Consider the following 15329-nt stretch of genomic DNA (forward strand, 5'->3'; position numbering starts at 1 on the left):
CAAAAGTTTATATACAAGCCTAAAGTAAATTTAATTATTTATTCTTTTTTTAACCTTTAATTCATGGTTTGCCTATTCTGATGTAATCAAAGAATCAATGGTACTCTACAAATATTTCAATGAACCCACAATATATCAGACTATAGTAATTGCTATGCTGTATCATACAACCATATAATACAAAACTTACAATTCTTGAGTTGGTATTCTATAGCTGCCTTCAGATTAAATGCTTCAATCAACGCTGTCTCATGGAGAGTCAGAGTGTTACCAACACTTCTAACATCTATCCCTTCTGTTGTCATTCCAACACTTAATTCTGGAAAAAAAACATTGGTTGAAATCTTAACAAGTTATATTTGGATGGTCCTAGTTCCCACTTTCTTTCTTTAATAATAAGAAAAAAAGTTAAACTTCTATTCCTGTCTAATATAAAAAAAAAAATATAATTAGGAATGACTGCAATGTTTTTTCAGTCTATGAAGAAATAACATAAAAAATGTGGTGAACACTGAATAACCCGTGTAGCGAGTTATGTTAAAGAGTGCTTCACATTTTTTATGTTATTTCCAATGGACAGAAAAAAATATTAGTTATATCTTCTAATTTAATTCTAAATTACATTTTAAAACAGAGAAAATCATGAAAAATATTGATGACGTCACGGTCACATTACTTAATTATGTCTATGAGCTGATAAACAAAACAATGTCAGCTATTTAAAAATCAGAAGACACATTACATCCCCAAAGTTAAATTATTGTAATTCAATGTAAATGATTTATTTATAAATACTTTGTCATTGAAGACTTTTGAATCCCCAATTATAAATCTATCATTTCCATGGTGATAAATACTAATTAACATACTTTATTTTACATAATCAAAATCTTTCTTTTAAATGTACAATTTTCTTTTTTATAGTACTCTAATATAAATGGTTTATTCAAAGCTTCTCAATTTACATCTTTGAACAATTACACATTCAACCTTGTAAACATATTAGTTATTTTATTGGACTCTGCATGCATGATAAATATTAAACATACATTTGTTCTTATTTTTTTTAACACTGATACATCCTCATTTCTATAAACATATCGTTTATTTCATTGTACTCTGCTCGAGCATGCATGATGATAAATACTTAACATACTTTTGACAAACTGCCAAAAATCAATAACAGTACATAAGTTTTGCTTTTTTTCATTTAAGATTTTCAGATCAATAAATGCGGGAGAATTGTTTTTTTTGTTGAATGATATAACATTAGATCTGTTTTGGAAATCTCGTCACTATTGATTAATATAATTAATGTATCATAAGACAGAAAGATGTGCAGTTATCTCCCATATTTTCTGTAATATTTTAAATTTGATATAATAAGATTAATTTCCAATAAAAATAAATAATAAAGTATAAAGAAATTAAAAATCTTTATATGAACAAAATGACATTTTCCTTTCTTATTTCAATCAATTATTAAATCAATAATTGCCAGTTTAATACATAGATTAAACCATCAATCTGTTATTCATGGTAAACTGCTGACTATATATACTCCTCAGAATCCCATCACATTGAGGTCTGCTGCCATTGGATTTCTGTTACTTACTGAACTGATTTAATATGGAAACTTTATGTTGACTTACTCTCCAATGGTGAACTTTGACCTCTTTTGTTAAAATCTGAAGTGTTTCTCCTAATAATTGTTACAATTTTGTTCTATTCTATTGTACATCTGCTAAATAGCTCATTTCAAAAATATTGAACACAAACAAATTATTTAGACTTTAGCTGATAAAATTTACCTGGATGTTCTCTAATACCCCTCTCAATGATATCAGCAATATGTTTAAGTGCAGGAGCATATTGTTTCAACATGTAGTGACATAAAGCTATGTTATAGGATAGATCAGCTTTGTATCCTAGTATCTGCATGGCTGTGGTAAACTTAGAACAAGCTTCCTCATATCTTCCATCCTAAAATTGAAGTTTAATATATTGTTTATGTTTTGAAAATGAATTTAAACTTATAGAATCTACTGGGTTATAAATTAGAGCAATATCAAAACACCAAAAAAATATATTATTGATTTGAACTCCCCAAAGGAAAAAAAAAATATAAATGTAAATATAAGAAAGAATGGAGAAAAGCAGTGTAACCATCTATGAAAGACCAATCATAATATTATAAAGTTTTACCTTGTGAATTAGTTTAGAATTTATTTTAAGATATCCACTTGTAAATTTACTATGATAACTATTTTTTAATTTTGTTTTTCCTCTATATCAAAACCCTTTTCTTTGAGTATTCTGCACATTAGAAACACTTCTTTTCACTTCTATACTTTAAAAAATTATTTAGTTAAGTTGACTTGGAATACAAGTTTTTTTCTCACACCGAAAATACACAACACTATTTCTCAATTTTTTGTGCTATTTTCACATTTCCAGTCCGGTGAGAGAAAAATATTTCTCCTCCCTAGTGAAAAATCTGTTCTCTGCAAATTTTGTTGAAATTTAGTTGTGACATTAAATTTTCTTGTTTTCTTCTGAATTTTCTTATTGTGACCTCATGGAAAAAGGCGTCCATGCCTGATATCCTCACACCAAAAGTACACAACTATCTCCAAATCTTTGAAAAGGAAGGACAATAATCATCAGAATCATTAGAAAAACAGATTCCACCACTGTAACTCATGTATTACGATATTTCTCCACTCTCAACAGTTAAATTTTAATTATTCAAAAAGGTTGGCAAGCCTCGCCCTTTAAATATTAAAATTTAACTGTCTCCAGTGGAGAAATATCGAAATACACTTGTTGCAGTGGTGGAAACTATATGTTTTATATTTTACCTTAAACAAGAGGCATCCAAGATTGATTTCTGTATCTGGATCATCTGCTGGACACTGCTCTACCAAACTCTAAAATGTATTAAGATCAAGATTTAATAAACTTCATACTTAAATCATCAAGTAAAGTGTATGATAGAGATTTTTTTTAATTTACTAACATTTTATAACAGGATTACTATAGTTTTGAGGTGGAAAAGGGAACTTAAGTCAAACTCATAAGTCAAAAACAAACTGACAACACCATGGCAAAAAAAGAAAATTGACCATAAGAAACACACTAGTAGTATACAAAACAAAACATAGTGAAAATTAGAGACTGAAGAACATGATTCCCAACAAAAACAGGGTGTAATCTCAGTTGCTATGTGAGTAATGTATGAGTACATGTACATATACATGAACAATCACAACTTGGTCTGGCACTGTTTGGCAGGGTTCTCGCTCAGGATTTTTGAAGGCGAGTCCAGGGACTCGTCATTTTTTGCCATGGTGAGTCCAAAAGCAAGTAGAAGATATTTCATTACAATATAATGTAATATTTTAGTCTCCAGGGCCTAACAGATCAATAAAATAACATTAAATTAAGATTGCTTTTAAACTTTTACTATAAAATGATGATATTCATGTTTATTTTTGTTCAGTTTATACAAAATATTTCAATCTTAATGCATCTGAGGTCACACAGTGGACTCATCAGTTTTGAAAATGGTGAGTCCAGACAGATTTTGAACCCTGCACACATATGTAGGAGTTTGACTAAAGTGGGGAGGGTGCCCTTACCAAACACAGAGTAATTCCAATAGAAGAGTCCTCTATTTCCCCGATTCTTAATTTGTTGTCTACCTCAACTTCTTACTATTAAAGAATCAGATAATTCTACAGCAGTAATAATTCTGTTTTAATTTCTAGGTTCATATGGAAGTTTGTCAATAATTATTAACATATGACACAATATGACTCATGCATCTGTATGTATACATCATAAAACATTTCTTACAAAAAAATATCTTATAAATACATGATACAGATGCAATCAATGAAGTAGATGAATATTATATATCAATGTAAAATGGCTTTTTCACAGCTAATTACACATTGGCAACATATGATGTATTATAAGTTTGTTTTTCTTCTTCATCTTTCTATACATGTATTTCTTAATCAACTGAGTTACTCCCCCATACAATGCACCAATCTTAAATATCCAAATAATGCAGATTCCAAAAGATTTTACTAGAAGAAAATTTTACTCAAAACTTCAATGAAAATTATTGCTTTTTCTCCCAAATTTAATATTTCAATGAATATGTCAATCAAAGTTATTTGCACAAATAGTTAATAAATTTCACCAGCAGACGTAAAATGATGCATTTCTCCTGCTATATAAAAGGATCAAACATCAGTACATGTGAGGTCTGCTGCCATTGGATTAAACTTACACTATGTAATGAATACTAAGAAAAAATGAAAATGACTTACTACTAAGAAAATATGAAAAAGTAACTAAGTATACTATATAATAAGAAAAATATGACTACTATACAATCCAATGGTGAACTTTGACCTCTTTTGCTATTTGGAAAATAATTAGAATTTTTTTAATAATTTTTCTTCATTTCGTTACACTTTTTCCAACGTTAGATGCCTCAACATATAATTTTTTTGTAATTTTGCTCAAAATTTTCTCAAGGATTGTAAAACATAAGTTTGTGATTAACAGTTAATCAGCAGGACCTGACATAATTTGTTGACAATTTACATGTAAACAGATGCTGCATATATCTCAAATGCTTTAATGGTAAAACTGACTACACAGTAGTTTTATCTTTAGAGTATGGAATATTATCAAAATACATGTATTACCACTTATCCTAACATAAGTATTTTTGTATTTATCCTCATTTTAATGTTTTGCAAATTGAATAAAATTAAACAAGATGTAAATTAAGTCAAAATCATTTATATCTTAGAAAGTCTATCTTTTATAAAGTATTGGTAAAAAGTATTAAAAAAGTTAATTACCTAATGACTTTTGAAAATATAACATTGGAAATCATCACTGAAAATGGGTAGGGAAAAAATCATGAAATTTTTATTTTTCTAGATATAATTGTTCTACATTTTGTACATGTGTATGTGCCTGCACCAAGTCCCAAGCTGTATATCCTATTGGTTTTTCTTTCATAATTTTGTACATAAATCATGATCAGGCCATTTGTTTTTTAGACTTAATTGTTTAACATTTTTCATTTCAGGGCCTTTTATAGCTGACTACTTTTTAAATCATAAAAATAGGCACAGTTCTTGTATATGAATTAACATTCAAATACATAAAGGAAACCTCTATGTGAGTTAGTAGTAAAAGTTGTGTACCCTACATGAAATATTTCCCCATAACTTGAAAAAGACATGTGCAGACAGACAGTCAAAAGAGTCATTTTCTCAAGGCAAGGCTAAGCTCAAACTTATTTTCACAGCAGCAGACAAAACAACAACAATTTAGTAAGTTAGCAAAGCATGCAAGCTCTCTACCTCAATAAAGTCCAAAAAGAATTTAATCTTCTTTTTTTTGTAGATTCTATCAAAAATTGATGTATGAAAAAAAGAAAAAAAGAACTACCTGAAAATCGTAAACGACATTTTCTCAAATTAAAATATATAAATAGAGGTATTGATTTTATTAATTTGTCTAGCATATTCAATGACTCTTCTGTCTATAGCTTAATACCTCCATATTTTGATAATATAGAACAACCCATTATTTCGTATTCTTATAAAAAACCGAGCAGAAATTTGATTTTCAATTATACGTCAATTACAACAGACGTCAATATAGAAAATAATGTTCCTTCCACTTGAGATTGCGAAACATCTAGTTTTAAATATGTTCCCTATGGTCATGTTATCACAGGAGACCTCAACATAGTCGATGACCGTGAAGTCATAACTTTTCTAAAGAAAGGACCGAAATACCGTCCTCCATCTACAATAGATTGGAAACAGTGTCGTCAGGTCATTAAAGACGCTCTGTCTGCCTATTGTAAAAATTGGTGCAAACGTGAAAAATCCGATAAAAAATCTTTAGACAGTTATTTGAATAAAATTATGAATACTGTTGATATTCGAATATCTCATTTAGAAAACAATTCTGAAATTAATAATAGGAACCATGATATACCCATTTCTAGAATAAAAAACAAACTCAAGGTACTCGCAGAGTGGTTTGTGTTCGTACCGGCAGACAAGGCAGCAAATAATGTAGTGGTGGTGTGACGCATATACTACACGAAAGTTCTTCAAAACGAAATTATCAATTCCTCTACATTTAGGTCAGTGCGCACCACAGAGAGTCAAATCGTTAACAAGCATACCACTGCCACTGCCCAGCTTAAAGCATCTTCCGAACATTTGAAAGTCCCTACCATGTACTGGTTACCGAAATAACACAAAAAACCATTTAAATTCCGTTTCATCTCCGCTTCGAGTAAGTGTTCTACTACTAATCTATCAGTGCTTCTAACCACCTCCCTTACTACTATCAAAGAACTGGTTATTAACTTTTGTAATAAAGCTTATGAAAATAATGGTATTAATTATTTTTGGAGTGTTAAAAATTCTTTAGAGGTTTTAGATAAAATACATGCTCTCAATGGTCCTTACAATTCTGTTGACAGTTATGATTTTTCTACTCTGTACACTACACTTCCACACAATCTTATAAAGAAAAAGTTTTTGTATTTGATAAAATGGTCTTTCGAAAAATCTCATTGTAATTTTATTTGCTGTAACTCGTTTAAGGCCTTTTTCTGTAACGAAAAAGGAAAGTATGCTAGATACACTTACTGGAAATGTGAGGATATGATTGAAGCTTTAAACTTTCTGCTTGATAACATTTATGTACGTTTCGGCGATAAAGTGTATCGTCAGGTAGTAGGTATTCCTATGGGCACCAACTGTGCCCCTTTAATAGCAGATTTATTTCTATATTGCTATGAATCTCAGTTTATGACCAAACTCAGTAAAGACCCATCATTGTTACATTTGGTTGATACATTCAAAAATACCTACCGTTATCTGGATGATATTTTTTCGTTGAATAATCCAGAGTTCTCTAAATATACTTCAGAAATTTACCCAAACGAGCTTACTTTAATTAAATCTAACATAAACAGCAGCAGTTGTCCTTTTCTAGATTTAGACATTTCAATTTCAAACGGGAAACTTCACACTAAAATTTACGACAAAAGAGACGATTTTTCATTTCCTATTGTTAATTTTCCTTTTTTAGACGGCGATGTGCCTTTGGCTCCATCATACGGTGTTTATATATCGCAACTCGTTCGGTTTGCCCGTGTGTGTTCTGATGTCATAGATTTTAACGAACGTAATCAATGCATCACTGGTAAATTGTTGTGTCAGGGATTTCGATACCATAAATTACTTAAAACTTTTACTAAATTCTTTCATAGATACAAAGATTTGATTAGTAAATTTGGCTATACCTGTAGAAAGCTTATTAAAAATGGTATTTCTCATCCTAAATTTTATGGTAATATTGTACTTAAAGCGAGGAAATCACTATGTGATCCTTGTAAACTCATCGAACCTTTAAACAAACTTATAAGTAAGGGTTATCGTACCAATATTGTAATTAGATCTCTGAATATAGTTCACATTGGCACTAATATTGATTTTGTCATTAGCAAATTAAAACATAACTAAATTTCATTATCTTTTGAGGCGAGATGTATAGGGGACACAGCCACGTTTACTTTTATTTCTATAGAAGTCGCTCTTCACTATACTACTACCTGTCGATACATTTATTTTTGGCATTGCACAAGTCATGTCTTCTTTGACTATTAATGACGTTAAAATACTAAATCCCTGTGATGTGTTTTAGTCGATTTTAGTCTCTGATGCATGATTTTTTACTATTAATTGGTTTTGGCTTTTAACTAGCTGTCAGTAACTGCGAGTACTCTCAAATCGTATTTTCTTGTTAATTCGACCTGTTGATACTGTTTATAATGCTTTTTTGTCATTTTTTATTTCTATGGATCTTTGCTGTATACCAGCTTTGATTATTTGTAATATCTTCAATTTTTCACTTATTCTTACAACATTTGTATAAACTTCAAGATTATAAAAAAACGTTTTTTTTTTCTAAACACCTTGATTGGTTAAATATTTCTCAGTGTGTTTCAATTTGTTTGTTAGCCTTTTGGTCATGAATTTTTGTCTCTAATATTTAATTAACTGTGCATTTGTATTCAGATATCGCAGATCAAATTTATTCATTCATTGTGTAATCATACGTTTTTTGATTGAGTTAAGTCTGCCAATTGATATTTTATCGTATGTTTTTATAGTTTGTGATGTTATGCTATTGTTTCAGAAAAAGGGAGAAGGTTTGGGCCCATTAAAACATTTAATCCCGCTGCAAATGTTTGCACCTGTCCTAAGTCAGGAATCTGATGTACAGTAGTTGTCGTTTGTTTATGAAATATATACGTGTTTCTCGTTTCTCGTTTTGTTTATATAGATTAGACCGTTGGTTTTCCCGTTTGAATGGTTTTACACTAGTTATTTTGGGGCCCTTTATAGCTTGTTGTTCGGTGTGAGCCAAGGCTCCGTGTTGAAGGCCGTACTTTAACCTATAATGGTTTAATTTTTGAATTGTTGTTTGGATGGAGAGTTGTCTCATTGGCACTCACACCACATCTTCCTATATCTATATAACATGGTTTTTGATTGAATGTTTTTTTTCTTCTCTTAAACTTGCTAGCCCATCTTATTTTGAAAGAAATTAAAATGAAATATATCAATTTTTTTTTTTAAATAAATATAGTAGTAAAATTTTAGGAATGACAAATATTGTATCTTTATTTTTCATCTAGAAATAATAAGCATGAAAAGTCACAGGCCCAAGAAGATAACATTTGTTTTATAACTATAATGATCGTTATCCCTGAGCAATATTACAAAAAAAGGCATAGCAAGGTAACATTATTTTATTTACATGATCAGTGGATCATTACCCTAAGGCAGTATGACAAGAATGTATTAAACATGTAAACAAGTGATAATTTGGAACATGGTTATTTCCCATGCAACATCGGGTTAAAACTAATTACTAAATATTAATGTTAATGTTAACTCTCAAATTTTTAAATTTCACTTTGTACCTAATGATTGGTTTCACCAAAGTATGAATCTTAAACATTTAAACATAAACTAATCATCTTTTAGTATTTGCCAAGAAAAAAATCTTTTGCACCTTGATTACTTTTCACCTTGAAATAGATAGCTATATATACTGCCAAGTTTCTACTACTACTGAGGTCTGCTACCATTGGATTCTGGTAAAACTTATACTTATCAATAGACTAATGATGACTAATGAATATGAAACTTAATAAAGATGATAACTTATAACTCCAATGGTGAACTTTGACCTCTTTTGATCAAATTTTCAATTTTTAATTTCAATAACATTTTTTTTCACTTTCTCCATCTTTACTTGGAATATACTGTACATTCAGAAATAAGTGTCCAACACTTTTGATAAACCTTTTAACTGTTTTTTTAATTCATATTGTATGTGCATATCTTTTTCAAGTTCCAATGCTTGAAATATTCATTTTAAATATTTATTACAAGATTTGTTCTCTGAGCAGGATTTCTTCCCTGAGTTATAGATCTCCCATGTCACAATGTTTCAGAAAACTATGTAAAGGATATAAGCTGATAACAGTCCATTCTGTAAAATATTGGACAGGTCTGAGGCCGCAGGCCGAAGACCTGTTCAATATTTTACAGAATGGACTGTTAGAGGCTTATATCTTACTTAAAACATTGTTTAACAAGTCAAAAAGGTGGAACAAATGCAATCAAATAAAAAAGTTTTATTTTCATCAAAAGTGAAAATTGTTGGTGAATAAGCTTTCTTTACATTAAAATTTATCCTACATGTTGGCCCCTATAAAAAGCAGCTCAACTTAAACAAGAGAAAAAAGAAAGTACAGCTGAAGGTAAACATTGTCAACATGTAGAGCTACATGTAGATTAAGACTCAAGGTATGCGCATCATGATTTGTGATTGCGAAAGGACTACTCATAATATGTTCAGTGAATACCTTTTATACATGCTTTTTGTGTTGCAAAATGGATACAAGTGGAAAGTTTATTCCTAATGCTAATAAAACGAATATAATGGTGTCGTTTTAAGTGATTGTGCTGTTTAAAACTTTGGATTAAAATGTGTATTCAGATATATTCAATTTTAGTGTGGATTAAAAAGAGGATATAGTTTCAGCAGCTAATAATGGCAAGTTTTATATATAATTTATTTTCAAATTGCAGTCCTCTCCTATTAGCTTCTTTTTTCTAATCGGGTTTCATTTCTTTCTATTTGAGCGAGAGAAAAAAAAGAAAAGCACATGTGATGGCATAACGTGACGGCACACGTTGGACCATATTGAGTGCACCGCAGTCGATTTTGATTCAAATATATAATTATTATGATCAAATTAAGGGAAAACAACGTGCGATCATTTGAAACTATTTTGTTTTCATCGGAATTTTCAAAAGAATGTTATTGTTTACCCGAACGGTATCACCAGGTTAACCCCTCCCCTTTTTATCTATTATTATCCTGGAAGGTCGTGTTACCTCTTTTTTTCCGCGTTAATTTGTGTATTGGTGTCCCTTGTGTTTTATTTTGTTTTTTTACTGAACATGATTTTGTCTGCCAATTTCTTTTGCAAAAAAACCCTTTTTATTTTCTTTTATAACATACAACGGTTACTTCGAACAAAGTGCAAATCGAACATTTGATTTGTTTAACATATAAGATGCGGTAACGTTCCCATATTCATCGTGGTTACTTAGCGAAATGATATGCTGCATTATAATAGTCATATTCAAGCAATAATATCAGACTCAAAAAACAACAACTTGTAAATCAACGTCAAAACCTGAAAATTATAAAAACTATTGTAGTTCCCTAGTTTAAGAAGCAAGTTCTAGATTTGCATTTTAACACCGGATGAGTTTTGTGTTGATTATGGTCCTTGTAGATGAAAATGATGTTAGGAAGAATAAAAGCAACAACAGAGGTCAATATTGATTACCAAAGACGGACGAGAATAAATCTTTTGGAAGTGTTAAAATCAATTTGAAAGTGATTTTTGTTTTCAAGAAACTGTTTCGACGAGTGAAGATGACTTTAATAAAATGTTTTCTTGTAATTGTCATTTGGTATTTGGTTGTATTTTTTCTATTCACATGATGAAAACAATTGGCATCATTCTATTGTTGTACCCGATCTTTTTTTCAGTGATTGGGCTATCATTTACCTGTAAGAATCAGTTATGCTACCTTCACCTGTCCAATATTTTTAAGAAAGAGGAGGGTTATTCTTAAAAATATTGGACAGTGAAAGGTAACATAATGGTTTCTCGCAGGTAAATGATAGTCTAATCACTGAAATAAAGAACGGGTATAACAATAGAATAACGTCACAACAATGTTTTAAATGTGACAGAATAATATTATTATCCCCCTGTATGAAGCTTATAACATTTGAGAATGAGGTCAAGGTCAGATGATACTGTCTAGACCAAAATGTACACTTTACATTCAATAAAATTTATCTATTGGTTTATATAGTACTTAAACAACAGAACATGCATTGTACTCTGTTTGCAAGTATTTTGTTCCTTTTCCCATCTATTTTGTTAGTTATTATCCAAAAAAATTGGAATTTTTCATATCACTGCAAGGAATTTAGAAGGAAAGCAACACAAATTTTCAAGATAACAATAAAATAAATAACTGTACTCACCTTAGCTCCAGGTAAATCTTCCTCACCATATTTAATAGCAGCTTGTAATTTAGTGATCTGAAAAAGTTATATGAAAAACATTTTAAAATATTCTTATCATGTTAAAATATAAGGTCATGCAAAAAAGGTAAGTAATATTTCAAAGTGGTTGATTTCTTTTGTAGTTGGATGAGAAAAGAAAAGATAGAGAACCGTGGTGTAGTGGTTAGTGCATCTGACTACTTACACAAAGGTTCCTGGTTCCATTCCCGTTCCAGGATAAAATTTCAGGAACTGAATTTTTGTCTCTCACTTGACACCATTTACGAGTATGGTGTTGAGGAAACCATAATAGTCCGTCAGAAAGGGAGGATAAATGTGTGAACCATGTAAAGAGAGAGCCATATATCTTGCATGTAAAAGAAACCCTTGTAGATTTCAAAAGAGCAGGTTAATGCCGCTATAAGGCAGCACTCACACCCGTAAAGTGGAGAGGGATTTATATAAGTTGCAAATCTTGTTTCCCAATCCACTATAATTAAATAACAGAAAAGATCAGAGAAGGAAAAAAGAAAAATATTTTCTACATTGAAACTTCAAAATCAGTAACATGGTGAAATGATGATGTAATTTGTGATGTAAAGTATATCAGAACAAGAACATGTTATTTTGTCATCTTTTGGATACATTGTACCTATGCATTATTCCTGCCATTTACTAAATCAACATACTGAGCTATAGTTTTTTGAAGTTCTAGTTCACGAAATAAATAGGGAATCCATGGACACAGATGATGCCCCTGCTGGCATATCATATATTGTACTTGATATGAGTTTTGTAGTAATACATATATTGTGTAAAAGTCTCAAAACTTTTGGTTTGAGGCTAACTTTTAAGTAAGAGAACAGTAAGTAAAAATTTAGCAGTTTTTTCATTTGAAAACAGGAATAACTCTAGAACAGTAAAAGTGACACTACCAAATTTCACATTTGATCAGTATTTTGTGGTACTAAGCATCATGAATAAGTTTAATAACATTTGGTTGAGGCAAACTAAATTTGAAAAGTAAAAGTGATGCCACCCAAGTTCAATCTTTATATGTATTATGTGGTAATAAGCAATGCGTATAAGTTTCATATCATTGGGTTGAGGCAAACTAAAGTTACAGAACAGAAATCAACTTTGGGATGTTCCTACTAAAGTACAGATGGACAAGGGTAAAACTTAATGCCCCACTGCTGCTGGAAATTTGCAATTTACAAGTCCAATCATAGAACAAATTATATATAGTTATTATGTATAAAGTCTGACAAAAGAAACAAGCCAAATCACTTATCCTATATGAAACAATTCCAATGAACCCTAAAAATTAGCAACCATGTAAAAAGAACCTGAATGCATTAGAATGATTCTATAAACCAAATAAAGTTGACATCTTACTGATATATATAATAGTAAAGACAAATGAAGTCACTTAGTGACTCCTGTCAGATAGATATGAATACCATAATAGGCTTTTTTAGACTTCAATACTTTTTGCATACATCAATGATCTATAAATGTGAGTATGATGACCCTATTCTGATAGCGATACACATTTTTGTTTTTTTAAGGCAAAACTGGTATTAAAACAAGAAACTGACATAGTCCCCAAAATACTCCACTCTGAACAGTTAAAACAATGAAAAGGAGGTCAAGATCAAAACCCCAATTACTGACAGACATGACAGATATGATTCAAAATACTAAATAAATATTATAAGCTTTCTGAAAAATTGGGCTTTTAAAATTATACCTTTTTAAGTAATGTAGTTAAAGCTATGTACACAATAAAGCATACATTTGCTTTCATTGACATTTGTTGCAGATGAGATGATAATGATAAGTTATGAATTACTGTGAATTCATTATGATTTGTTGGATACCAATATTCAAGGATTGTATTAGTACAGGCAAAACCATGAAATTAAATGTTCAGAGAATGGCAATTTTTTTTTATTGACTTTTATGCAGACCTCAGCAAAACCGTGAAATTAAATATCCTCGAACATACAAGTTTTCCTTTATCCATGAAAATTGGTACCCATGAAAATAAATGAATTCACAGTATCCATGTAAATACTTATTAATTAACATTGATAATATGATACTTTCTTGTATAATTTATTCATATTTAAGTTATTAACAATCAATCTGTTTAAAATACACGTACAGATACTGTGTGCAAGTTTCCCTTTCCTGGATCTAACAAAACGCACTCTAATTCACTTTTTGTTCTAGTAATTATTACATTAGCCAATGAAATTTTCAAATTCTTGCCTACAAAATTTTGGGTGGTTTCAACTTTGTTTCATTGTGTTAAAACCTGAGAATCTGTCATTAAAACAGAAAGTAGGACAAAGCATTGTCAGATCTTTATAAGCAAAGTATGTGGACACAATATCTGTTCTTTATTTAGATACATTTAACAATTATAAATAGAACTTTAAACAAACAAAAATAAAAACAATGAAATAAAACAAACAGGAACAACTGGAAAGTTAATGAACCTCACCATAAGCTTCTTTTTAGCTATTGCTTTGGAATCCTTTGTGGATAAAATATTATTAATGCTGGAATTATATCTATCCAATCCACTAAAATTATCATTTTCCTTAAGATGTCTGAGGCATTCAAATATTATAGAAAAAATGTAATTAATCTTTCTGCAACCTCCATTAAATTGGAAAAGAGATGTTGCAATTAGTTACTTATAAACTAAGAGAAGAAGATATATGTTTCTAATATAAATAGGTATGCATTTGTTTTGGCATTAGGGCCATAATAAATAATAGGTTTGTTTGCCCAAACGCTACCTACCTAGAAAAAAGCTGCCTTCTCAAATTCTTTTATTGCCCTGATTTGAAGAATTTTTTTTTAATCAAATAGACATGAAGACTAATAAACATCTGATACTCCAATTTCTTTTTTTGACTTATAACTCAAAAACCAAAGCAGGTAGGGTTTGGGCAAACCAAAATATTTTAAAGTGTGGCCTTATTCTATGCCAGTACCTTAGGCAAAGGGAAGATAATCTTAATCATCTTAATAGGGATTATGAGTTACAGTATCTGACTATCACAGTTATAACTAGAGGCTCCAAAGAGCCTGTGTCGCTCACCTTGGTCTATGTGAATATTAAACAAATGACGCATTTGAATTCATGACAAAATTGTGTTTTGGTGATGGTGATGTGTTTGTACATCTTACTTTACTGAACATTTTTGCTGCTTACAAACATTCTATCTATATTGAACTTGGCCAAAGAGTTTCAGTCGAAAATGTTAATTAAAATTTACAAATTTTATGAAAATTGTTAAAAATTGACTTTAAAGGGCAATAACTCCTTAAGGGGTCAATTGACCATTTTGGTCATGTTGACTTATTTTTAAGTCTTACTTTGCTGTACATTGTTGCTCTTTACAGTTTATCTCTATCTATAATAATATTCAAGATAATAACAAAAAACGGCAAAATTTCCTTAAAATGACTAATTCAGGGGCAGCAACCCAACAACGGGTTGTCCGATTCATCTGAAAATTTCAGGGCAGATAGATCTTGACCTGAAGAACATTTTAACCCCTGTCAGATTTGCTCTAAAT

At 30.3% G+C, this 15329-nt stretch overlaps 1 protein-coding gene across 2 annotated transcripts in view; it reads right to left on the minus strand.

The window, feature by feature from the left end:
- The window catches only part of LOC134724993 (intraflagellar transport protein 70A-like), a 52716-nt gene that overhangs the window by 33133 nt on the left and 4254 nt on the right, over positions 1 to 15329 (minus strand). Inside the window, exons 4-8 of one of the 2 annotated variants that reach the window (XM_063588435.1) lie at positions 14243 to 14275; positions 11710 to 11766; positions 2862 to 2930; positions 1812 to 1983; positions 191 to 319 (exon numbers count right to left, since the gene is read on the minus strand). In XM_063588435.1, coding sequence (XP_063444505.1) covers positions 191 to 319; positions 1812 to 1983; positions 2862 to 2930; positions 11710 to 11766; positions 14243 to 14275 — 460 coding nt within the window. The remainder of the gene's footprint in view (positions 1 to 190; positions 320 to 1811; positions 1984 to 2861; positions 2931 to 11709; positions 11767 to 14242; positions 14276 to 15329) is intronic. The other variant, XM_063588436.1, reaches the window with a different exon arrangement.

This window comes from Mytilus trossulus, chromosome 7 (genome assembly GCF_036588685.1).
Source record: "Mytilus trossulus isolate FHL-02 chromosome 7, PNRI_Mtr1.1.1.hap1, whole genome shotgun sequence".
Lineage (NCBI taxonomy): Eukaryota > Metazoa > Mollusca > Bivalvia > Mytilida > Mytilidae > Mytilus > Mytilus trossulus.